The sequence below is a fragment of the Ceratotherium simum genome, chromosome 2 (genome assembly GCF_057802395.1).
Source record: "Ceratotherium simum simum isolate JZ-2026a chromosome 2, ASM5780239v1, whole genome shotgun sequence".
Lineage (NCBI taxonomy): Eukaryota > Metazoa > Chordata > Mammalia > Perissodactyla > Rhinocerotidae > Ceratotherium > Ceratotherium simum.
The window spans coordinates 33,927,215-33,953,702 of record NC_141901.1 but is presented as its reverse complement, the minus strand read 5'-3'; the positions used below and the strand labels follow the sequence as shown (position 1 = coordinate 33,953,702).

General features: G+C 48.6%; 1 protein-coding gene across 4 annotated transcripts in view; it reads right to left on the bottom strand.

Moving 5' to 3' along the window:
- The window catches only part of OLFML2B (olfactomedin like 2B), a 37,094-nt gene extending 17,782 nt beyond the window's left edge, over positions 1 to 19,312 (bottom strand). For 2 of the 4 annotated variants that reach the window (XM_014783281.2, XM_087440211.1), the window contains exons 1-4: positions 18,698 to 19,308; positions 15,760 to 16,023; positions 13,613 to 13,720; positions 2,770 to 2,946 (exon numbers count right to left, since the gene is read on the bottom strand). In XM_014783281.2, the coding sequence (XP_014638767.1) occupies positions 2,770 to 2,946; positions 13,613 to 13,720; positions 15,760 to 16,023; positions 18,698 to 18,871 (723 nt within the window). In that variant the 5' untranslated portion in view covers positions 18,872 to 19,308. Of the gene's footprint in view, positions 1 to 2,769; positions 2,947 to 13,612; positions 13,721 to 15,759; positions 16,024 to 18,697 lie in introns of all 4 variants that reach the window. The other 2 variants (XM_014783282.2, XM_014783283.2) reach the window with 2 other exon arrangements.
- Between the last annotated feature and the right edge of the window lie 7,176 nt (positions 19,313 to 26,488).

The window sequence follows — 26,488 nt, the reverse complement described above, 5'->3', positions numbered from 1 at the left end:
TGGCAAACCCCAGGAACTGTCTCTAATTCCAGGCTCTCAGGGACGGGTGGGAACAGCAGTTCTTTCTCCCAGCCAAGGAGATGGAGCAAGACCATGGACAGCCTCTGCCAGAGAACATATAATTTCCTTGGATTCACTGGCGACAGGATGCACTGGGCAGCGGCAGCCCCCACCAAGCTTTGATTTCTTCTCTCTGTTAATCCAAGAGTCTGTTGTATGACTTCAACTCCTGGCAGCCCGATGTTCCCACTCCCAACCCAGCCCCCAGAGCCCCTTGCCAACCCTCTAGGCAAAGACCTTCTTGGAGAGAGGCCTCCAACGAATTGCCATTCACCATTCTGAGAAACCTTAACATCACCTATGAGAATCCTGAAAATAACAACCAAACTCAGATACTGCATTCACCCCCTTTCCAGCATGGGGTTCACTAAAGAGACAGAGGGATGAAGGGGGACAGGAAGATCCTAGCCTTTGGCCTCCTTCACCACTGCCTCCTTTCCAGCCCCTCCCTGGCCCTGGCTCTTCCCCCACCACCCTGGTTTGGATGGATTGTGCTAATGTCAGCACTGTGATGAATGGGGATTTCAGGAGGGGAAAGGGCTTTGCTGAGCAAGGAGAAAAAGTTTGGTGTGTTTGATTTGGTTTGCTGTGTGCTCTCAGGAAATCTGAGCTGGGTTCCTGAACATACCACATAATGTGTCATTGAGACAAACAGATGAATTCTCAAGCTTAGCTGACTGGGAAATTGGAAGCCAGAGATGGCATGGAGCGCCTGACTCCACTGGGCAGCCGGGCCGATGCAGGATGCCAGATGGGCTGCCATAGGAGCCGCTGGACCCCAGGTGTGATGAGCGGGTGCCTCCAGGCTCTCTTCCAGCCCAAATGTCCTCTGGCTCTTTGGTTTACAAGATCAGACTCGCTCAGGGATGACCCACCAAGCAGACTAAACACGTGTTCAGTAGCTATCACGTCAGGGACACACAAAAATGAGAATAAAAATAGTTTTTGAAGGAATATGATATTTCCAAAAAGGCATCAAAGCAGTCATCATGGGCAAAGCCCGAAAATTATTGGCCTTCCTTCTCTACTTATTTTCTGGTTTGGAATTGGTTTTATTTTGAGCTATATATTGGGCAGGGTGCAGGCACCATACTCTCTTTAGGGTTTCTTGCCTCCAAAGCCCTAATCCGCCTGCTATCCTGCCTTCGGAACACATGTGCCCAGGCCTCCCCACACCCACAGCTGCTGCCTGGTTGGCGCCACCTTGATGAGTTTCTCTGCCCAAGAGTTCCAAGTCCACATACCCTGTCTGACTTCTTCTTGTACCCCAATTCTTTTTTTTTTTGTTGAGGAAGATTAGCCCTGAGCTAACATCTGTGCCAATCTTCCTCTATTTTGTATGTGGGACGCCGCCACAGCCTGGCTTGATGATCGGTGTGTGGGTCCATGCCCAGGATCGAACCTGCAAACCCCGGGCCACTAAAGAGGAGTGCACAAACTCAACCACTATGCCTCTGGGCTGGCCCCTGTACCCAGTCCTTAACGACCCAGACAACAGAGTCCTAGGTAGCAGTGCTGCCCAGCCCTTTTTCACGTCACAGCACATAGAGCAACAGGTCAGGGGCTCTGACTGTCCCAGGCCCTGCTCCGTCCACACCCTGCCCGACTGCCCCAGGCTGAAGGGACCCCTCAGTGGTACACCTGGAATCCACGCTCTGCCGTCCACCACTGACCCTCAGCTGCCAGTCAAAGTCAACAAGGCCTCTCTTAACTGCTGCTATCCCCTGGGGTCCAGGGACCCCTCTCATAAGACGTCATCCAGACCTGCCTCGCTCGTCGCATCCCTCACTCTCCAAGTCCTGCCGACAAAATCTACCTCTTCCTCTTCCACTCTTTTGGGTTATCTCCCCAATTAACGCCTGTTTCTTGGGCACCAACTTAGGAGATAACCCAACACACTAAATGGTAACGCATTCACATTAGCACATAAACATAACTTAGGAACTGGAGCCAAAAGAAACAGGCACCAAATGGGGAGGTATTTTTAAGCAAGCGGGTCTTGTGGCATCACTCAAGCCACATTAGACAGTGTTCCATTTCATGCCTCGGTGACTTCGTGCTCAGGACACAACCGGATGGGAAGACACAGAGGTTTGAGACCCTCTGCCACCCCTTTGCGGCTGAGCGAGGGAGACCATGAGCATTCACGGATGTGTTTCCTCATCTGCAAAGTGAAGATGTTGATCGCGGCCCGGCCTGCCTCCCAGGGCTGTGGTGAAGACCACATGCGACCGTGACGAAAGCACGCCGTGCGTTACCAAGTCCCTTAGAAACAGGGAGGACCACATAACTCATTGTTTCCAAACTGGGGCACTTTTCAGAGTGAAAGAAAGTGCTCTTAATAATTATGCCAGGACAGCAGGAGTGAACCAGATGGGCCCAGACAAGCCAGCACGTATACCCTCCCTTACTTAAAAAGGCAAGGGATGCTCACAAAGGCGGGATCAGGGATAATGAAAAGAGCAGGGCCTGGGATGCAGGAGACCCAGATTTCAGTCCTGGCTTCAACACTTACTTGCCGAACCTCTCTGGGCTTCAGTGTTAAATAAAACAGGGTCAACCCCTGCCCCAGCGGACCTACAGAACTCTTGTAGAGATGAAATGGGACCATGACTGTGGAAGGACCCAAAAGCTCTACGCACACCTGAGGTGCTGGCAGTAGGCTTCCCGGTGGCTGCGGTCAGAGGCCCGTGGAGGCCAGGGCCATACCTCTGGGTGGGTGTAGGCTGCCGCTGCGTCCCTCTGCAGGGCCGAGTGGATGTCTGGCATGCTGTCTAGGATGTTATTGGAGCAGTTCTCTTTGCCTTGTTTGTTCATCTCAGTTCGAATTTCTTCCACGTCCTCTTTGACGTGCTCGTTTTCCTTGGTGAGGTTTTTAGAAACTTCCTGAGAAGAGAAAAAATTTAAAAAGAGGATCCATTAAAGTGCTCTGAAGACAAGCAGGAGGCAGCTGGCAGCCGTCTTCTGCTCAGAGCACGGAGACACACAGACAGGCTGAGAAATCGGGCAAGAAGCGATTGGGGCCCCAGCGTGTGCCCAGCCCTGTGCTGAGGACTGGTGCCAGGTTCCAGGCAGCATTTTGGGACAGCTTGGCTCCATTATGTCTGGAGCCAAGACATATTTCCATATGTCCAGCATATTTATGCTGGAAATAATGCCTAAGACCACCACAGCTTTCCTAATAATAACATTGCCATGCCTCTGGGCCACCAGGACACCTGCTCTTTTTCTGTTGTTTGTACATAGTCCACTCTTATCCAGTGACGAATAACATTACAAAAACATTCCACTCACTTGCACCTCATACATGAGAACCAGTAGCTCAATTAAGGAAAGAAGGGTTTTCTAAGCCATTTTAGAAGAGGTGGCCAAAGAAATCTACTTAATCTGCTTTTCTAATGAGTACAAACTATTCCCCATATATATTCCCCCATATAGAAAATGGATAGGCTGGCTTTAAACTTTTCATTTACTCATAAAAACAGTTTTCTAAATGACCCCCACTTGGCAAATTAGCCATGTTCCAGACATGGTTCATACCAGAAAGGACCAAAGCTTCACTTCAGTCAACCAACACTGGTGAGTGCCTGCTGTGTGTCTAAGGTACAGTGCGGCAGAAAGAAAGGCTCTAAATACCCCCGGGGTTCTTGTCCGATGTGGGGCCGGGGGATATAACTGGGGAGAGAGGGTCCACCTTGCAGGAAAAAGATGACCAACCACATCGGGTTCTGTAAGTGGCAAATATGAGGTTTAGCGAGCTCAGAGGAGGGCAGGAATGGACTCAAGGCAGAGAGGCAGCGTCCTGGAGGTGAATGCTGTATGTGATTTGAATCATGGACAATTGTGGACAGGCTGAGAGGCGCCCTGTCTCCTCCAGTTATTTTTAGAGAAGTTTACTACACTGAGATCCAACACGGTCCAACTTTGGCTCCCATTCTAAGGTTTCCATGAGCATCTGAATTTTTACATGCGATGTTCTCCTTTGGGCCCTGTTTATGAGGTTGGTAGAGGAAGCAACCGTGTGAAACAGAAGATGCATTTGCTTTCCATCTTTCTTTAACAGACATGGGAAGGGTAAAAGCTCAGATGTTGCCAGGCACAGCGTGCAGCCTGGTAAGATGCTACTGATATCCCAGAGGGAAACCACAGTGGCTCAGGGCCGGGGGGTGGCTGTGTATGTATCCAGGCAGATGGTGACACCCAGACACTGCGGCTCTGGTGGCTCCTACAGGGGCTTCTCCAGAAGAGCCCACTAGGTGCTTGTTAAAACCAACGAGGCTCCAGAACCACCAGCCACGCCATCCTTATGGCATTTCCCTGCACGCCAGATTCTGAGCACTGGAAGGGCTCGATGTGTTCTGGGGGGCTTAGACTGAGCCAGCCTCTCTAAATCACACTGAATGAACAGTGGGAGCTAAAGCCCAAGAGAAAGAGGTCTTGTTTCAAGAATACCCGGAATGAGTGGTCTTACTGGGTGTGTAGTCACTCCTGATAGGTGCTATCAGGGGCAGTCAAGTGCAGTGGTTAATCCAGCATGGATTCTAGAGGGAACAGTTGGGTTCACACCTCAATGCTGCTATCGCTAAATCTGTGATCTGGGACAAATTTCTTAAACTCCGTGGGCTTCAGCTTGCCCATGCGTAAAACGGGGATAATACCAGTACTTTCTCTCTGCATTGTTATGAGGAGTAAATCACTTAATATACATGGAAGTGCACGGAAATACTAAGTGGTTGGTACTTTTCATAGAATGTTACAGCTGGAACAGACCCCAGAGCTCAAGCCTAACCCTTCATTTCATCTGTGAGGCCCAGAATAAGGGTGTGATTTGCCCAAGATCACAAAAAAAGGGGCAGAGCTGAACCCAGCACCCAGCCTCCTTGCCCTCGCTTCTTCAGTTCACTTGCTGCGTCACTAAGAACATGGGGAGAGGGTCCTGGCACTCAGCCAGCTCTCAAGCAGCACCAAGCACATGAAAGGGGCCTGTGAATACTTGCACCTTGGTCTCAGGATATACTATAAGCTTTGCATATGCAAATAAATATGGAAATGTTGGACTCCCATAAGTCCTTGCTACTCAAAGTGTGGTCAAGAGACCAGCCACACAGGTGTCACTCCATGACAGGAGAGCTTGTTAGAAATGCAGACTCTCAGGCCCCACCCAGACCTGCTGAACCAGAATGTGCATTTGAACAAGATCGCAGGTGATCTGCAGACACATTAAAATTTAAGAAGCACTGCCTTAAACGTAGGAAGCTTGGGATAGAGCTGCTGGAAAGGGGGCCAAAATGTGTGCGAGAGGCTGTTTTATAGGAGCCAGGTTCTTTCTGGGGCACGAGAGGGAAAGTTCCCAGTGCCTTAGTGAGAGTCAAGCACTTCTGTCCATCTATAAGCACCTGCTAAGAGTAGCATCCATGTGTCTCCCCCTGAAATGCTCACATCTTGACACATACAATGAAGCCCAGCAGGTTCAAGGGTTCAATATGCTACTTCTCCATTAATGCATTGATGTGTTCAGTTCTGGGCAGGCACTGAGGGGTCAAGTGTAAGCCAGACCGGCAAGGACCCTGCTCTGATGAAGACCACCCTCCATGAGGGGAAGTAAACAATAAGCAAGAAATAAACAAGAAAGCATCAACTAACTGAAAGTAAGTCAGGGCGATGTGACAGATGCAGGTTCTGACTCCTCGGCAAGGTCAACAGATAACACGTCTCTAAGGTGGGGACTGAGGTGTGCCCACATCTGCTGCCCAGCCATGACCCTAGGACTCCACTCTGGGTGGACCCAATGGCTTGGCCCAAGTAGCCTTACTGCTAAAACAAGATGCCGCCTGATTCCTGAACACCTTAACAGAGTTATCAGCATTGGCCATGCATTCCCTGTGAGGCAAAGGGGCAGTTCCCCAGATTTAGCTCCTGCCCCCCAGATCTTGGGGTTTCTAGGCCCCCAGCAGGCCCCTCTTCTCATTGATTAATATATCTCCAATCCCCTTTCTGCTTTTAGTGAAGAGCCATTATTCCAGGTTTCCACAGAGGAGGGTTTGAGGCAGGCCTGGCCCTGAGAACCCAGAGGAGCAATATAGTTTATTCTCCTCATGGGAATGGCAAAGCCTGCCAGCCACCTGAATAAACACCAGGCTGGCGGTGGCATCACCCCATTGGCCTGCTGGGCTGAGCCAGCTGGCGTCCACCAGGGCAGCAGCAGCAGGCCCCTCCGTGGCCACCCCCCATTCAGCCATCTCTAACCCAGGGGTGCTGGCCTTGCAGGGTCCCCCACTCGTCCCTGGGGCTCTGCTTTCCTCACACGGAGGGCCTTTTGTGGGGCACTTCTCAGGAGGTGGGGGATGCCACCCACACAGGGCACTCTCGATCCTGCCCTGGCAGAAGGGTGAACCCCATGACTTCATGCTCCAGGCTCTTCCCTTCTGGGACAGCTGCAACAGCGACGTTTATGACGTGTGCAGCTTGGCTTGGGGGCAGTGATGGCAATGTGGTAGAGGAGGCGGGAAGGGTGCCTATCTAGCAGGGGTGAGCACACCACATGGCCCCTGGCAAGGATCCTGGCACCGTGAAGAGGAAGCAGGGTGGGAGGAGAAAGAGCAGGTAGACAGAGGGCTGGCACAGAAGGCTGGACACAGCCAGCCAAGGCAATGAAAGATCTGGGAACTGTGTCATGGGTCCATGGGCCAGAGAGAGCCAAGAAATTGAGAGGTGTTCACAGAACAAGTACCACGTGCTGGAGGGGCATGCAGTTGGGCATCAGAGGGTGCCTGCTGAGAGCAAGCCTGCACTGCCAAATGGGGACAGGTATCCCATGCTGACTACAGCCCATGCACAGATACCAGAGGCGAGGAGCGTGCAAACTAGGCAGGGTCCCTCGGCAAGAGGGCACTGGATACAGGTGGAGTTGGGGATACAGCTGGCAGTCAGCACTGGGCAGCATACTTGGTCAGAGCACAGCTTTAGGAGGATCAACACAACCAGGTGTGCAGACAGGTGAAACGGGCGTCGGGGGTAAAGCTGTTCCACAGGTACAAACTGTGTCCTGACCTTGTCCAGCTGTTGGACAAGTGTGTGCGTGCCTGGGTGAGACCACGTAGCAGCTTAAGCCGAAAGCGCTGAGACTCGAGGGAAAGATGACCATGGTGCAGAGCCCTGACAGCTCTCTGTGGTCTTGTTTTCCCAACCAGAACCAGGGACAGGGGTGTGGTGGGGGAAGGTGCTGGCTCTGGAGACCAGGTGTGAAACCCACACCAAGGTCACTGCCTGGTTATGTAACCACATAAGGCAAGTGATGGGACCTCTCCAGGCCCCAGTTGGAAAAAGGAGGAGTAACGATACCCCCTCACCAGGCTTGGTATGGAGAATGAATGAGGGCCTGCACGGGGCACAGTGCCAGGCACAAAATAGGGCTAGACACATGGAGGTAAAGTTGGAGGCGGACAGACCCTTGGGATCTCAGTAGCAGATATGCAGGCGGAAAAGAGAGGGGAGCTAAGGTTTGGTGTGGCTGGGGCAGGGAGGAAGGCGAAGACCCAAGGCTGGTGTGTTGTCAAGAGACACACCAGACACCTGTAGGAGGAGACTAAGCTGGACTGTAGCTGGGCCAAACCTGAGCCCAAGGCATGAGGCAAGCACGCGCTCCCACATCTGCGGAGGTCACTCGACCCCCTCCGGCAGATGGCTGGATGTGCACAGGGCCCGGATGCAGACGGCAAGCCTGAGGGCAGAGGGCACAGGCTTTCTTGACGGAGTGAAGTGAGTAAGTGTGGGGGTAACTGGACCCTTGGTGGGACGGCTTGAGGTTCCCATCATCTGGCCCTGCCCTTCCCCACTCTGAGTCTCCAGGACACAACCAGGACCAGGTGGCCTGGGACAGCCGCCCCAGCCGACAGCTGTCTCCAGCCCCTCATAAGAGAGCTAGAGGGGGACAGCAGTTAGAAACAGCTGGTGCTCCCGATGACAGGACAGGCCGGACTCAGCACAATCCCTCCGACCACAGCTGACACAGACGGGCAGCCAGCCTGGGTGCAGAGGGCCCCCAGCTGCCACATTCAATGCCTCCCAAACAGCTGTTGAGCATCTAGTCCACACCAGGCGCTGGGCTAAGACCTGGGAAACAAAGATGACTTAGACCCTGGTTGCCCTCAAAAGTCCACAGCCTGGAAGATAGCCAAACAAATAAAGAGCAAGAAGTTCCAGGCCTCTGATGATGACTTTCCATATTAGGGAGAACCCCACACTTTAACTGCAGCCACATGCTCCCTCACATCCTGGCAGCTACAAGCCATTCCTAGGCCAGCAGGTGGAGGGCTGACTCACACCTTAAATCCCTTTAGCCAAGAAGAAAACCTTTCATTCCACAGTAACAAATTAGATTTGAAGTATACATAACCCCAGGAGATGTAATATATTGACTTGAACTCATATTAAGACGTAAATTGAATTAAATAACGTTAGAGCTGAAATGTATCTTAGAAATATTATCTCCAACCTTCTCCCTTTTCACAGCTGATGACACTGTGGTCAGACAGGGTGAGGGACACCCGCTCTCCAAGGCTGCACTTGAGTCAGGAGAAGAGTAGAATGACTCACAGCAAACCTGTCCCTGAAAGTAGATTTGGTCAAGAGAGAGAGTGAGCACTTGGGGTGTCTCGATGGGAGTGGAGGGCAGGCAGAATGGGGAGGCTTGGAAAGAGACAGCTCCCCTAAGTCACAGCCAAGTCTGCACAGATGAAAACTACATTTTCCTATTAGTTAGTCAAAAGATATATCCCCCTGGGTCAGGAATACTCCTTTGATCTTGCCTTCCAGACCAGAAACACAAAAGCCACCAAATCCTTAGGTTTGGGGGGGAAGCCTCAGCAAGGCCTATGCCAGCACGTTCTGGGGCGCGGGCCAGTTCTGGATCTGCTAAATCCATCGTAGACTTTAAAGCTTACGTGGACACAACACTATCAGGAGAAACGGCTTCAGATGACACACAAGGCTCCACGGTGTCCATCTGGGTTCATGGACAGGGTTTGTGAATTCCAGGAGGTAGGCGCGAGAGAAAGAGAAGTCACGCACACTAGAAGGGGCAGGGCTGCAGCCACAGAAACCACTCTTCAGGAAGCTTACAGGCACGCATCTATTTCAAGAGTGCAGGATATGCACCCGTATGTATACAAAGGCACATGCATACACAGTCATACACATATCCAAGTACTTATAAACGTTGACAGTTGTCCGGCAGCTAAGTAGTAGTGGGGCATTTCTCCACAAACAGTTGCAATTTGGCGTGACTTAATTCAACTAAAGCCTTGATGCTAGAAGAGATTATTTTAATGATCTGTGGCTCTATTTGTCTTTTTCTCCACTTTGATAATAAATCTGCTCCTGAAAGCGGTATGTGGTACTAGGTGTTGTACCCCATGTCTCTTTGTCCTGCTGCCTTCAGAATCCATTTTTAGGCCTGGGCAGCATACAGGTCTTTGGGTCCCTGGGTGCACTCAGAGCTCAGGGTAAAAGTCTTCTTGAGCTGAGTCAATGCCACTGCCAGGTCTACATGCAATGGACAGGGTTTGCCTTTGCCTTTGGGAAGCTACAGATTTTCCTTCTAGACTTCTAATTCCCATCTCTCCTGGCACCTATTCTGTGTGCCCACCCCCACCCCCAACTCCAACACCCACCCATACTTCCTGTCTTCCCTTCCCCCTCCAACCACTCCTGGAGAGGGTCAGCCTGGGTCTACCACATTAAAGGTTCTTGGACTGCTGACCACCTTGGATGTTACTTCTCACCTGGACCAGTTCTAGAGGAATGTCCATGGGGATTCAGGCCTCCACCAGGTGAACAGGAAAGATGTTTTCAGGGTTAAGTTTTTGGAACACAGTGAAATGGCCCTACTAAGATAACATTCTCCAAACTGACACAAATTAGGCAGTCTAACAATCCCAAGTGTTGGTGAGAGTGTGTGTGGAACTTTCATACCCTGCTGGAAGGAATGTAAACTTGTACTGCCACTTGGGAGAACAATTTGGCAATATCCTCTAAAGTTGAAATGAGCATAACTAATGGCCCAGTAGTTCCATTCCTATTTATATACCATAGAGAAATGCATGCATGTGTGGGCCCAGGGTTCACACACAGAGAAGTTCACGTAGAGCAGTGCTCCTGGGGCTGTTATGAATTATGAACTACAAAACAGAAAACAACCCCCATATCCATCATCAAATTGTGGTATATTCATACAATAGCAATAAAAACGAAAGAACTACAAGACAAAAATACAATATACATAAGTATCAAAAACATAAAGTTGAGTGAAAGAAGCCCAACACACACACACAGATACATGAGTCTGTAGGATTCTATATATTTACAGTTCAAAAACAGACAAAACTATTGTTCTTAGATGATGAAACTATAAAGAAAATCAAGGAAGGTGATTAACATAAAAGTCAGGATAGAGGTTTCCTTCAGGGAGGGGGTGTGAGTAGGAGAGGGCATGTGGGGTCTTTTGGGGTGTTAGCATTGCTGTGTTTCTTGAGCTGGGTGGTAGTTACACAAGTATTTGCTTTATAATAATTTGTTAAGCTATCCATTATTTATGCACTTTTCTATGCATGTGTTATGTTTCACAATATAAAACAAAAGCTTAACCAAAATCACTCCACTAAGCAGAACTCCCACAGCTGATTTCACCAAGAGGTAAGACTCTGAACAGTTCAGATTCCAGTTCTCCTTCCTTCCTCTTTCATCTGCAAATGGAGTTTCCATTCCTACAGCCTCCTACACACCCAAGTGGATGTACACATGCGTGCCCGCTTCTACTGCCAAGTACTGATCCGATTCTGGGAAAAATGCCCCTCCAATCTGACCCCTTTTGTCTGGTCTGACCTCCAAAGAACTCCTCTTGGGATTTCAGAATATCCAAAGACCAGGAGCAGAATTTCCCTTCCATTCCTCCTGCAGAGCCAGGCTGGAAGAGTGTTTTTTCCATTTACCTAAGATTCTGCCTTTTCAGTGACTGTAGACTGCAGACAGAGTCAGCCGACATGAGCCAGGAGACGAGTGGCTGGACCTCAAGCCAAGAGACATCGCTCTGCTCTACGGGCCCAGACCCGTCTGTGACTACTGTCACACCACAGCACCCTGTCACTTTGGACTGCCTGGTTTGGGGAACCTCTCACTGGATGGGACCTTCCCTAACTCAACTTTAATCCTATTAGGGGATTTATGGGATACAGCCATGGTTCTGCCTAGAAATTACCTTGGAGGAGTTACTGTTTTAAGTTCTGGTTAGGAAAAACTGATGCTTCCAGAGCAGACAGCAATGATTTGAAGACGCTTATGGGGTTGATTAGAAAGAGCCCTGGACCAGGAACTAGAAGGCCTGAGCCCAGTCCATACTGTCTTAGCACCACAATCACAGGGAAAGCATCTAATCTCCTTAGGTCTCTCATCCTGTCCAGCTCACGGGAACAAATGAGCTAAATGTATATGGAATGCTTTAAAAACCATAAATGCTACACAAATATAAGGGATTATTATTATTATTATTATAAAGGTCCAGTTTTTGCTACTAAATATATCACAGGTTTGAAAAAGAGAAAACTTTCATCGATGTAACTAAGATTGGTTTTGGCAAAAACCCAGTTATTGTGTGACTGCACAGAAGATACCAACCTGCTGGGGTAGTGGCATTGCACCAAATCCACCCACACTCCTACCCTTTGCCAAGCAGGGAGGGCTCAGCCACTAGACAAGGCTGGAAACAGATTATGGCCCTTGAACAGAGCTGGGCTTCTCAGGGGCTGAGCATCTGACCTTGGCCTCACAAGCACTGTGCTCTATCCCTGGAGCTATCTTTCCCAGGCTGTGTTCTCCAGACAGAATAAAAACCATATGGCTGCCAAGGTCAGGTGAAAGCAGAAGAGGTGGCTGTCATTCCTCTTCCTATAAAGATGCAATCCTTCTTTTAAAGGGACTTGCACATTTGGATGGCTCTGGGGGCCAAGAGAAAGAGAGGCAACTTCCAGTTTCCAAGGTCCAATTGGATCCTGGTTTAATTCCTTTTGAACCCAACTGAAAGAATCAGAAAGTGGTTTTAAATAGGAGAAAGATCCCAAGCCTGCATGAAGTCCATTGGTAGTAGGATGGTGTAGACCATTCCCAATCTGGTCATAACCCAAGCGCCTTGTTTCATTTAACCATTTCAAAGTGTTTCCAAAATGACTAGCTCACCTTTTATCCCCTCAGCAATCATACAAAGTTGGTAGGGTTCCTTTCCCACTTTACAGATGGAGAAAGTGAGACATGGCTGCTTGCGGCAGCTAACACAGTAATTCACTCTGTCCTGACTCCTAGGTCCATTGAGGGCTCTTCCTGCCAAACTAAAGAGCCTTACTTTTTCCATATCTTAACATCTATTAATCACCCATCAGGGAACCTCAGCTCCTCCACGAGAGACCCCCCAAAGCTCACTTTTTCATGAAGAATATTGATATGTTTACAGTGATATTAAATTTACCACTTAGAGTGACATTCTAAAAATTACATAAATGGATGCTAACTAGACTTATTGCAGAGATCATTTTGCATTATATACAAATATCAAATCATTATGTTACACACCTGAAACTAATACCATGTTATATGTGAACTATACCTCAACAACAACAACAAATACATAGATTTCTACTTGAAGCAGCAGCTCTTTGAGTCACTGTTTCAAGTATCTGTTCAAGAACTGGATGCCAGTCAAAGAAACATACCCATCAGCTTCTTACCGACAAGGCTGAATGATGATCATTACTTTTCTGGTGACTAAATGATTTCTTATCTATATGTTAAAGCATCAAGGCAACAAAACAGTGTCAACATTATTATTGTCTATAGCGACTTCTGTCTCCCATCATCACATCACATACCGCTGGCTGAAACCCATGGCCCCAACTGTACATCTCTCTGGAACCCAGCCATAATAATGTTGTGTATCTATCTATGAAAATTACGTTACTAGTCCATTCTTCCTGGGGGTGATTAGCCTGAATGTTTTACAGTAGGGAATATTATTTATTAGTAATCATTTTCATGTCTTCTTTCTCTGAAATGGATTTGAGATGGATTACACCCCCACATACACACACATAGAGGCAAGCAATAGAACAGAAAAAAAAAAAAAAAAACAGAACAAGATATTAACAACCATCTACCCAGAAGGGAGATGACACTATCTTAAAACCAGAAGTAAGATGCTTATTGTACCTCTACATTTTATTTAGCTCTGAGTTCCCTGGAAGTCAAGGTAAAAATAGAAATACATTGGTTATATGGTTCTTACATATGAAAAAAGAAGATATTTACGTTTATATTTCACTGATTCTCTTTGCCACCAACAATTTGGCATGATTTTGGATGAATGTTTTATGTATATTTTTTTCTTTCCAAAGAATAGAATGGGTTAAGTCTAGTCAGGATACATGCTTTCTGAAAAAATACTTGGGAAGTTTGATACACTTTTGGGCCTTACCAAGAGAAAGATATGGAAACCCAGAATCTTCCTTACCTCTTCCAGTTTATCCACTCGCCCCACCAGTTTGGTGGTGACCGAATGCAGCTTCAGGAGATCAAGGCCATAGAAAGCTCCTTCCAGCATGTCTATGATGGTGGCAAGCTATGAAACAAGGGTAGGGTGTTAGTCCAGGGCCAGGGCAGACAGACCCAGGGGGACACGTTTCCTCTTAGACCTCCATGTTGAAGGCTCGACAGGGAAGCTACAAGCCAGGACTTGAGAGTGGCCCTCAGAAATTGGCCCTTGTGTAGGTGGGCACATAAGGAAGCACAATGGCGTCAGTATATTCTGCCTACTGGAATACTCGAGTAAGAAAATGGGAGAATCCTTCAAGAACAAGTAAACCTGAGGTCTAGACATCTTCATCAAACTGTTTATACCTCTTATATTAAACCTGTCAGTTGCATGCACATCTGTCTTTCCTTCTAGACTGTGAGCTCCTTGAAAGCAGTGCCTATGTCACCTACATCTTTGTTTTCCTAAGATACTCAGCAGAGTATCTGGCCCATAACAGGTCATCTATAACTACTCAACAAAATGGCTTATAAACTTCAATGCGTTGATGATATGCTTCTGAAACACTCAACTTCACTGTCTATGGAAGACCCTGGAAGACACCAACAAGCTTTTCCTTAGCACTAAAAGCTAAACTGACTGTGGAGTAAAAGAGACCCAATGACCCATCTTTGAGGTGGAAAGCCACCATAGGGCACCCAGCCTTCTCAGTTTTTTCAATACTGGCCTTCCTGCCAGTACAGAGCCACTGGGAAGAAGGTGGCTGAGGCTCTGGTGACATTCAGGGCATGCAGAGTACAGCAGGCAAAGGGGCAAGATGAGAGACACTTAAACCAAGCCTCCCTGCCAAGGACCAGTCCCCAGAAGAGTTGGCTGGATACACTTTTGCCATCTCTGCTCCCCACTCATCTCCCAGCCTTGCTTCCAAATGAAAAATTCCAGGCATGAAATATTCATATTGAGAAGATCTCCTTCCTCTCCACCAGAGGAAGACAGCTGAATCCTGGGTAAGCAACACGGAATGGTAGCTGGTTAGTATGTACTATGATGATTTTCTGATTCCTAATAGAAAATGTTGCCTGCTGTTGTTCCAGATGCCCCCGACTCCAATCCTATAACTGGGTGACTGTGCCTTTGGTTCAGAAAGTGGTTTCATGACAGAGCTGCAGCTCTGAGGGATGCACTGAATACTGGGACACTCATTGTACTGGTAAACAAAACTCTGCTTAAAGGGATATCAATGACTACCAGTTACCAAGTGTGTACCAGGTTCCAGGCACAGCAGTGCACTGTACACGGTCATTCATTAATGGAACTAGTGTCTATTGAGCCCTGACTATGTCAGGCATTGTGCCAAATACTCAATGGTTGTCATCTCACTGATTCTCAAAACCCACAAGGTAGATGTTATTATTCCCGCTTTTCATTCAAGGAGATTGAGGTCAGACAAGTTAAATCACTTGAGGAGGATTCTGCAGTAAGTATTGGCAGAGCAGTGATTTGAACGCAGGTCTGTCTGACTCGCATAGCAAGCTCATCCCACTACCCCACGCTGCAAGTGAAGCGGCGAGGGCAGGGATCAGATGAAGGCCTCGGTCAACCCTTGGGGCTGCCCCAGGTAGGGCCTGAGCTTCCCCACCCTGTGGACCATGATCACAGGATCACAGTTTGATGACAAGCACAGGCCCCAGGCCTCTCCTTCCCTGGGTCACCCAGCCCTTGCGCCGAGGACTGAAAGGTTCACTGCTCTCTGCGTGCCTCTCTCCTCTTTGGGGTGCATGCTGGGCTGACAGGAAATCATGGCAGTAATTCTCTTGAAGAAGAACAGCGAGTTCTTTTGGCCAGCTGGACCTGGCAGCTGCTCCCAGGCCCAGCCTCTCTGGCTCCTTAAGGAGAGGCGGGCACACTCTGCTCTTGGCATCTCCTTGAGACATCAGGGTTGCAAATGACCAGTTTGTCAGATCATCAGCCTCGGATCCACACGCAACACTCTAGGGCCCAGGGCCTTACCTCCTTTAAAGGTTAAAACAGGTCCCACTTATTCAAAGGCCTACGATCCCCAACAACAGCCTTGCCAGACTCATGGGTCCCTCTTACCCATGGCATCACCCCATACCAGGCCCTACCTTCAAGTCCCGGCCATCTGCCTCCCGTAGCTTCTGGAGCCTGAAGTCTCCCTCACAGGGATTGAGGGCCGATGGTGGTGCAACACAGGCACACTTGCAGGACGAGCCTGAGGTGACGGTTTCTACGGTGTAGAAGTCTTCTTTCCTGGAGGTCCCCTGGTTGATCCTCTGGCAGGCGTCTCGGCCCAGGGGTCTCACTACACACTTGCACTGACAGTCTGAGCCCTCAGACACAGCCTTGACCTTGTCATAGTCTCCCAGCAACTAGACAGACAGACAGAGAGAGAGGGAACAGGTTGGGGGGGTGCAAACACAGGCATCAGTCAGGCTCCTGAAGAAGGCTCTCCATTCACTTTGTCAAATGTCCTGCGCTAACCAGGGACCTCAGACAACTCTGAACTGTAGGGTGAAGATATCACCGCCACACAATTTGCTGACTCTGACGTTTCCTTGAAGGCACAGAGCTTAGCTCTCTCCCTTTGTCTTGGAAAGCTGTGCATTTCGCAAGGGATCTTAGCCTTTCATCATTTAAAGGATAAAACAGGGCCAGCCCCGTGGCTTAGCGGTTAAGTGCGCGCGCTCCGCTACTGGCGGCCCGGGTTCGGATCCAGGGCGCGCACCGACGCACTGCTTCTCTGGCCATGCTGAGGCTGCGTCCCACATACAGCAACTAGAAGGATGTGCAGCTATGACATACAACTATCTACTGGGGCTTTGGGGGAAAAATAAATAAATAAATTTAAAGGAAAAAACAAATGAGCCCCATCATTCTTCCAACAGTCCTGCCTTAGCTAGGATCCAGGTTTAGATTAGAAAAGGACACGGAGAAGGGATTGATGGAGGGATTGGGAAAACTGATATGCAAATCTGAAGATGACTTGCTTCTATCCTCATTCATTCCTTCACCATTTATTGAGTGAAGGGACTGTGCTAGGTGCTGTCAGAGGTAAAGAAATGGGCCAGAGAGCTTGCTTTCAAGGAGCTTACAGTGCAGGAGGTATATTAATAACAGTCACACCAAGGAAAGAGCGATCAGTGCCCCTGAAGTGGGACAGTGCAGTGGGAACTCAGAAAGCCACAGAGAGTGGCTCCAGCTGTGCACCAGTGAAGACTTCTTGGAAGAAGTGGTATTTAATCTGGGCCTCGAAGGACAGGTTAGATTTGGAGAAAGGGAACTGGGAGGAGAGAGACAGGTCCAGAAGTCAATAAAGTTTACTCAGCCTAAGGGTTCACTTGGCTCCTAGAACAGCTTCTGCACCCAAACCCCAGGCCAGAGCCAGGAAAGCTAGCTGGCAGGGCTTGCCGCTTCCACAATGCCTAACATTTCCTTCTGAGTGCTTGCCCCTGTCAGCCTCTCCAGGCAGGAAAACACACAACAGCAGGCTTTCTGGAGCCACTTGCTGGGGAAAACGCTCCTCCCAGCTCCTCTCCAACAGACCTGCATCCCCAAAGCCAGTGCTCCCTTTCTAGGCATGGAGCAGGGTTCCCTTCATTTGACTAATGACCCCAGCAGGCAGGCACTGAGCTCGCTGGAGTGGAAATGCTCCTGGGATGCTGTTTGTGGGGAAGAAGGCTTGTAATGTTTTTCCTGCAAAGGTTGGGTTTCTTCTAAGACTAATATTTGTTTTGGGGCTGTTGTCAAATACAGAATGGATCAGTGGAAGAAGAAGTTGTAGTTCAAGGTGACTTAAGCAGCCGGTCCTTGTGGGCTGACAGTAAATTGTAGCTGTCTGCTCTCTGAAACTCTGCCTAGATTTCCACAGAACCCTCCTCTGAGACCCTGGGTGGACTCCTTCCTTTCAGGAGGCTCCAGTTTCAGGAAAGCTTTTGTTGCTGGTCCTCCAGAGCCCCAATGTGAAGGACTTTTATGTCTTTTCGATGGAGGGGTCAGTGCGAGGTTATGAGTGAGTATAGGGCATATATTAGCATAATTATTAAAGACAGGATGAGGAGACTAGTGTTTGATAAATGCCAGAGTGGGCCTGATCATTCTTTCTACAGAAAGGAGACAAGACCCAGCCCAAGGGCTTAGTGGAGGTGCAGGCAGAGCTAGGGATCCTTTCTCAGCCATCCCTCATCCTTAAGATATGGTGTCTTCCACCACACATCATCAAACCGGCTCTGGAGAGCATGAAATAAACACTCCAGAGAGAACTGTCCCTTGCAGTCATGAGATCTGGGCTGAAGACTGTCAAGAAGATCTGGCTCTACCCTACTTTTTACTGTTCTAGGGCTCTTTCCTGTTCCAAGCCTTATGGTTCTTATCTAGAGAATGGAAATAAGGATGTGTGAGGACTGAGTCAGATAAAACAATTGAAAGGACTTTGCAAAGGGACAGTTAAAAAGACGTCACTATCAGCTGTCACTTGCCCCCCACTGATGATCTGCTAGACCCGAGTGGATCTGCATTTCCACTCTCCCTCCCCAATACAGGGGTCTTGTCGTCAGTCTCTCTAGTTTGGGGTCCCCTCACACTTATCACACATGTTGCTGTTCTGTCTTCACCCCGAGCTTGTGCCTGGGTGTCTCACTCTGTGCCATGAAATATGTCCCCATGGTTACACCGTTGGCCTCCTGTCCAAAATGCCTGCCCGTTTTCACATTCCAATTCTGACAGTCACACAGACAAGAGATGGCCATACTTTCCACAACCCTTGAACCACAAGCTTTTGATTTCATTTTTTCCCCTTCTTCTCAGGGAGTTCTGAGTTTCCTTCTCCTCTCCTTTCTCCTAATTTGGTAACCTTGAGAGACCCCTGATTTTGAAAGGAGGACCCATGTCCCTTCACTTAAAATATTCTGATAAATGAAAAGCAAATGCCCCTCCCTTTGGCAATTGGGGGAGAAACAGCTGCCTCCCAACGCTTCAGTGAGGACCATCTTCTGGGTTTTGGCACCACCCAGGGCAAGAGGGGTGGGCATGGGACTCGCATCCTACCTGAGATAAAACGTTCTCCTGGTTGTCCGCTTCGTTTTGCAGAGTCTCATCCCCCGCGGGCGCCGCCGTCTTCACGTCTGGGGGCTCGCTGGTTCCTGGGTGGGGAGTGCTGGACCCCCAGTCCGGAGCCACCACCAGAGCTAAGCAGAGAACTAGCAGCAGAGACTTGGCCATGAGGGACGCGACAAGAAGGGGCTCGGCCCCTTCGGAGAAAGGCTGGGGTCGGGGGTCCGGGCAAGGACTGAAGCGAGAGGGTGTGTTGGCTGGAGCCCGCGGGTGGCTGCTCAGAGCGCCTTCTAAAGCTGGGTGCGGCTGAGCGGGGCAGGCGGGTGCGCCCCAGAGACCCTGGTCATCTCCTTCCAGGCGCGAGCAGCCCTCGACTGTGCGGCCCCTGTGGAGAGAGGGGCGCAGGGCAGGAGGAGGTGACGGGGAAGGTGGAGGTGGCACTGGCTAGCCTAGCGCGCCGTCCTCTGCAGAAGGGCTCAGGTGGGAGGAAAGGGTCCGGTCAGATGCGGGCGGGGCGCGCCAGGCCGGGCGGCGGGGAGCCTCGGGGCGCACGGGCACCCGGCGCGGGGCGGGCTGTGGCGGCGGCGGCGGCGGCGAGAGCTGCTGGGAGAGAGAGCCGCGGAGCGCTCGGGCGGAGGGAGGGGCGGAGCCTCTATTGTGCCGGGGCCGCGGGGATGCAGCCAGTGACGGCGCGGAGAAGGAGGGGGAGGACCGGGCAGCGCACGGGGCTCGGGCGGCGGGGCCGCCGGCCGACCCCGCCTCCACCGGGCCTCAGCTGCCGCGCGCGCCCGCCGGGGGGACGTCGGAAGAGCGCCCCTCTCCTCTCATCTGATCGTATATGATGAAGGGAGAGAAGTTACCCCCAGTGGGGTCCCTGAAGTTCGGGGATCCCTTGTGCCCATTCTCGCCGAGGGGAGCGAGTTTCCTCTGAGATGGGAGGCGGGCACCGAGCGCTCGCTCCAAGCCCGAGCCAGCGTGGATCCTCGGCACGCTCCTTTTATTGCACCCGGGGGAGAGAAGGAACGTTTGCTCTTGGGCATTTCTTCTCCCTGACTTGACTCGGAGCGAGATCTCTGGCAGCTTTGAACTTAGCGCCGTTGGTCGTTTGCTTCCCCGCCACAGCTTTAGAACCTGGTAATACCTCCACCCAGAGGATGACTGTTGAACTCCCTGCTGGAGTGCGTCTGGAGTTGTGTCAATATCAAATACAAAGAGAGCGGCTGTAAATCTCTAACACTCTTTGAATGTCCCCATGGGGGAATCTACTCCCCAAGAACCAAATGATTGTCAAATGGAACAGCTCTTACTATCTTCGTTACAATGTCCCTTAATTAGTGACTTTTATACACCTACTGTGAAGATTAACAATGTGTGAATTTCAGGAAAGATACCGTGCCTTCCGGAACAACCGTCACCCTGAAAATATTGAACAGAGCCAGGCCTCTTCCAAGATGGAGAGGTATTATTATGCATCCTAGGGAAATTCAAACACCTTGCCTCTTTTATGCTACGGAATAAGGGTTGTAATAATTTAAGTAATAAACTAAGGAGACTTCAGCTCATATAAATGATAGTTGACAGAAGTATAATAATAACCCCTATTAATGTATTTTAATAGTTTTTTTTTAAATCCCAGTTTATGGACAAAAATCCAAGGTTCTGGGTGTCTGGGCTTGGGGAAATGTCACACAAGCACGACTCTATATAAGCTATCAAATATTTTCCTAAACTAGATGGGCATAGACATCTATAAAATGTAGTTTTAAAATTCAATTAAAATGTGTTGAATGTCAGCTAAGTGCAAGACAACAAGCTAGGTTGTTAGATATTTACTGGGAAGATGAGATAGTCCATGTCTTCCAGAAGGAGTGGGGGTGGGAGTGAGGAGGTAAGCAGAACAAGTACTCAAATTGCAAGGTAGAGTAAGCATATTCCATGGGGCTTCAAGGAGGAATAGGTCACTTCTAGTTGAAAGGTCAAGATTTCATGGAAGAGTGACACTGGAGGTGACTGGGATGATGGGAAGATTTCAACAAACTGATAGATAAGTTAATAAGATGTAGGCAAGAGAGAGAGGCCATTCCGGGCAGACAGACCAGCCTGAATGTGCGTATTCAGATCGCAGACTGGTGCTCACTTCTCAGGGAAGACTATCTGACTCCACCACCAGAGTAATTCGTCTGTTGTATGCTTCCATTGTACCACGTGCCTCCTCTTCACAGAATCATGGGAAGTACATTTTTATACTCCTTTGTAGGTGTTTCAGTAATGCCTGCCTTCCCTACTCAACTGTAAACTCCATGAGGGCAGGGCTCTTGTCTGGTTTTGTTCACCATTACATTCCCAGAGAGTAGCCAGTGCCTGGAAAAAAGTAGACAATAAAATCGGTTGAATGAAGGGGAACTACAAATAGTCCCGCTGGATGTACTCCCAATGACCTTCATAAATACCATCTTTGTATCCATTAGCATGCATTTGACTGCAAGTGACAGAAAATCTACAATAGCTTAATCAAATCGAGTTTATTTTTCTCCCACTCAAAGAAGAACAAAAGTTGGCTGTTTGAAGTTTGGTTCAGCAGCTCAGTGATGTCATCAAGAACCTAAGCTCTTTATATTTTTCTTAGGGTATTGGCTTTTTGACCTAAGCGTAATTTGTTTAAGCCAGGCCTAGCTACCCCTTTACCATTCTCTTTTGCCAGACATTCAATTTCCCAATCTCTCTTGCAGCTAGGGATAGCCACATGATTCAGTTCTGGTCAATAGGATAAAATGAGTCTGCAGAGAGTTTCTAGAAAAGATATTTTGCTTCCTGATAAAAAAAACAAATAGGAGAGAGATGCTTTTTGGTGCTACCCTTCCCCCACTTCCTGTCTTTGATTGTGGTCATGATGCCTGGAGCTGTGGCAGCCACTTCATAACCATGGGTCCTTTCTCCCATTGAACTGAAATATATCTCCTTTTAAAGTTCAGTCCTCTGGTCCTATACGGTATATATTTAAGATCTTTTCCACAAGAGAGGTTTTCTTCCACGTAAAGATAGAAAGTAAGGACCTTCTAATTCTCCTCTTTCTCAAGCTAACTACACCCACTTTCTTTACCTTTATCTCCATTTTATTCACCTGTTTCTCAGATCACATGGCCTTCCAGACCTTCCATTATTCTGGTTATTTTTTGTCTAGAAAAGCTCCAGTTTGAGTAGATGTTAGAGCATATTGAAACCATTCTCTTTTTCTGGGCACTGCTATTTTGTTAATGCAGCCCAAGATTGCCTTAGCTTTTTTTGGCAGTTATATTGCACCATTGATTCACATTGATTTATTTTTTTACATGTAGTTTTTTCCTTTTTTTTTTTTTTTTTAACGTGAATTTTATGCTGGTTCCCTCCATCCTGTGCTTTCCAGCTGTGTTCTTTTTTTCAACTCAAGTACAGGCCTTTACATTTTTTCCCATTGAATATTATGATGGTTTTGGCTCATCTTTGCATCCTGTCGAAATCTTGCTGTTTTTGCTCTTGTCCCAGTTTAGGGTAATTTCCAAATTCAATAAGCATAGTTTCTGTCTTAATTCAAATCATTAATTCTAAAAAGTCATATTCATTTGGGTAGTGCAAGATTCTGAGCCCTACCGCTATAGGAAAAGTCTTTCCTTATTGATATTAACCCTTTCGGTGTGATTATTCAGGCAGTCAGAGGTGTTGGTCCCTAGCCCCCATGTCTTCATCATGTCTACATGCATGTCTCGAGAGGCTTTTGTCGCCAACCTTTCAGAAATCAAGTACGCTGTCCGTGGCATTCCTCCCACCTGCCAGTCTGATAACCTGATCTCAAGATCCTGAGATGAGCTTGGTTTGGATTTAGAACATCCAAGTTGACATGCGGTAAACTCCTTGCATCCTTTGCTAAGCGCCTACAGATTCCGCTTCACTTGATCCTCAGCGTGTTAGTGTAAAATAAGCATTACTCCCCCTGGTTAACAGATGACGTCATTGGGGCACCAAGGCAATGAGATGGATGATGGCTACCCCGTACCACGTGCCAGGCATCACTTGATGTTCAAAAAATCTCTTTTACAAAAGAGGAAACAGGGTCAAAGAGAGACAATACTTACTGTGGAAGTCTTCAAAGAAGAGGGGCTCGGAGAGCCCTGAGCATGCCGCTTCGGCTACCTGAGACCCAGGACCAGTTTTGCCTGGCCAGCATGTTGCTAGGTTCTGGGGATCCTTCAGCTGCTGCATCCACTAGGCCTCCCCAGCCAAGTTTGCTTCTGGCAAGAGCATCTGTTTTCCAGTGTATCTGGGAGCCTCCTGGCTTTGTTCTGAAATGCTTGTCTGTTGAAAACCAAGGCTTCATTTGCCAGGTGGGGCTAGGCTGGCTAGAAATGACCTGCCACCTTAGTGTGTAATTTAGAAAATGCACCTGCCCCGCAACAGCAGAATCAAAGAGCAGGGCAAAATCCCACGAGCAACATCATTCTGCCATCTCCCTTCCCTGGCTTGCTACAAGGTGGGAGCCCTGCCAGGGAACTGCCATAAAATGTTGGAAAGGGATGATGGAAAGCACAGCTGAAAATGAGGTCTTTTTTCCCCTGTTCTCTCTGCTTTGCTGTTTTCTCGGCTTCTTATTTTGCCTTTGATCTTCTGCATTTTCTCTCTCCTTTAAGTCAATTGAACTCATTTATCGAACAAATATTATGAGCCAGGGGCTCTATGGCCTGCTGAACAAACGAAGACGAAGACAAGACCTCTGCCTTTAGGAGCTCATGTCATAAAGATTATAAATGTGTAATCCTGGGGAGGCATACAAAAGAGTTTTTTTTTTCCTCTTAAGATATTTTAGTAAAGAAAAAAGGTTTTCTTAACTGTGACAGAGCGGAGAGCATGCTTTGTAGGCAGTGAGGAGCCATCAAAGGATTTGGGCCCAGAGGATGCCAGTCAGATTTGCAGATTAGACAAGTGACTCGGGTGGTGAAGAGCAGGAAGCAGAGGGAAAGGCAAAGCAATAACTGTAGTTCTCTGTTTGCAGATTGCCTGGCCTCGCAGGTCGTATCTGCCTGAGCCAGAGTCCTGCGCTGGATGGGTCATTGCTCTGACCCAGAGGGGGCTCCCCTGCCCTCTATGATGCATGGTGACCAAGGAGGGATAGGTAGGCAGAGGCCCTTTGCCTTCCTAAGGAATTTCCCAGGGCTGCTCCATGGCACAACTCCAGGAGATACCATTCACATCATAGTCCACGTGAATGGCCCCCCAAGAATTGTGCAGGCACAACCTGCAACCACCAAACGCTGTCCCGGGACAGGTCAGAACGCTGAGTACAGCCTCTTGCTTTCAACACGTGGTGCTTTTCTCTCTTTCTCTCTCTCTCTCTCAATCTCTTTCCCTCCCCCCAACCCTCTCTCCTTCTTCCTTCCCTCTCCCTCCCCACCCCCCTCTCCTGGTTCTGAGAGACCTTCGTGCTCGCAAACAGAGCAGCTATGTGCTATCGTGTGGTGTGCTTTTTCAGGGCATTCACATGCCTCCCCGCCTTCTCCCAGATGCCTGATGTCGCTTTAATAAGTCCTGCCTTCAGTGACGAGCCTTTACATGCAAATACTCCTGGTAGAGGTAACACATTGCCTTAAATCTATACCAGGAAATAAATAACTGATAACAGATTTTGCTTGGGAAGTAGCAGTGGGAAGACACTGTGAAGTTAAAAAGACATGTTCTGGGACAACCCCAGAGAGGGGGATGTGGAGAAAGGGAATGCCTGGTCCATGCTTTACTCCTTGTTACCCTAGAAATGAAGTCTAAGGACTCATACTGATTCCTGATCTTTAGGGATGAATAGAAGCTGGTTCAGTAACACCTGGGAGAGGAGTGAGCCAGGAAGAAGCCTCGAGATTCTAAAGCTGTGATGGGGCCGGCCCTGTGGCTTAGCGGTTAAGTGCGTGTGCTCTGCTGCTGGCGACCCGGGTTCAATCCCGGGCGCGCACTGACGCACTGCTTCTCCGGCCATGCTGAGGCCGTGTCCCACATACAGCAACTAGGAGGATGTGCAGCCATGACATACAACTATCTACCGGGGCTTTGGGGGAAATAAATAAATAAATAAAATTAAAAATTAAAGCTGTGATGAGTTTTGGGGAAATGCAAGCAAAGCTGGAGCACAGGGGTTACAATGGAGGGAAGAGAAGGGGAAATAGGGAGAGGTGAGAGTAGAGGGCCAGATCACACAAGGCCTGTGTTCATGCTAGGAGTCTGGATTTTAAGCCGAAGGCTATAGGGAAGGAGACACCAAAATTGTTATAAGGGAGTGAAATAAATAAACTTAAGTTCTAGTAGATGGTGCTGGCAGTAGTACAGAGAATGGATTGGAGAGTCCGAGTGAAGTAGGGAGACCTGTTTGGAGGCTGCTGTAGAAATCCAGGCAGGAGTTGGGAAAGCTCTGAGGAAGGTAGTGGCATAGAGAGCAAGGGGTGGGTACAAGATACGTTAGAGAGAGAGAAATAATAGATGTGATGTCTCTCTGGATATGGGGATAAGAAAAGGGTGAGGATATGAGTAAGAGTTCTTGGTTGTAAGTATCAAAGCAACTTTATCTAGATTCATCAAAGAAAAGGGGTGTGGAAGGAACCTTTATTATAAGGATATAGGAGTGTCTCACAGAACCCAAGGGCCCTAATGTCACTGGGTGATTAGAGAGTTGACTTGAACCAGGGACTTCTCTGGTCCACACAATAGACAGAAGGTGTCCGGGCCACAGTTACTTGAAGAGAGAACAAGGCTTTCTCCCTCTCTGGTCCACTTCCAGATGCCCAGGGAAGGAACTCTGGTCCAACACGGGTCAGGTGCCCAATCCTGAACTAATCATCTAAGGTGTGTGTGGAGGGGGTCAGGTCACTCTGTAGAAACAAAATGGGAAGCGGGGCAGGTCCCAGGGAGGGGCTGCTAGACAGACAAATCAATGGGAATCCACTGTACTCTTGCCCATGGCTGGCTGGCTCTCTGTCTGTCTCCCCTCTACTTCCAAAGATGCACTTACTTAACATAAATTAATCATCTTACAGAAAAGCAAAAATGTCTCCCCATAGGAGATAATCCAAATTCGTATCTAGGAATGTCATAGGCAGCTCTTCTGTGTGTCCACATCTCCAGGTGATATCTTTTCCAGCTTCACTTGAATCTAGTCCAGATGTGACTTCTCACCATCCTACAGCCAACAGATTTTAAATGATAGATTTAACCTGGTGTATATACCTGTAGCTCTCAGCTCATTGTAGATATTTCACTTGGTGGATTAGCCACTGAAAATGTTTAATCCATACGTTTTCTCTCCAGGATACTCCTTCCATTCCCTGGTGTGCATGAATGTCATTTAATTTTAGCCTTGTCAGGCAGCCTGGAGCCATGGGGGAGACTGGGCTTTGGGACCAGACAGACAGGCTATGGAATCTGGCTTTACCATACTTACTATTGACCTTGGCAAGTCACTTCACCTTTGTGAGCTTCATTCTCTTCATTCTGACACGGGGATCATACAAATATCCTCCTCTGTTTACTCTGTGCTCACTACAGGTTCCTTTCTTCACCCTCACAGGAATGAACCCTAACCCCCAATTCTAAGGCTAAAAATAATAAGGAATATAAATGTTACTGAACCAAGTGGGCTTGCCTCCTGGTGAGTTAAATAAGACTCTACACCAGTGGAAGTAGTCTCACAAAGTAAAGTGTATTTGCAGCAAATAGGAGGCCATGAGGCATCATTTCCAAAGTCATGGTGTCCTCGAACAAAGGGAAGCAGGAACT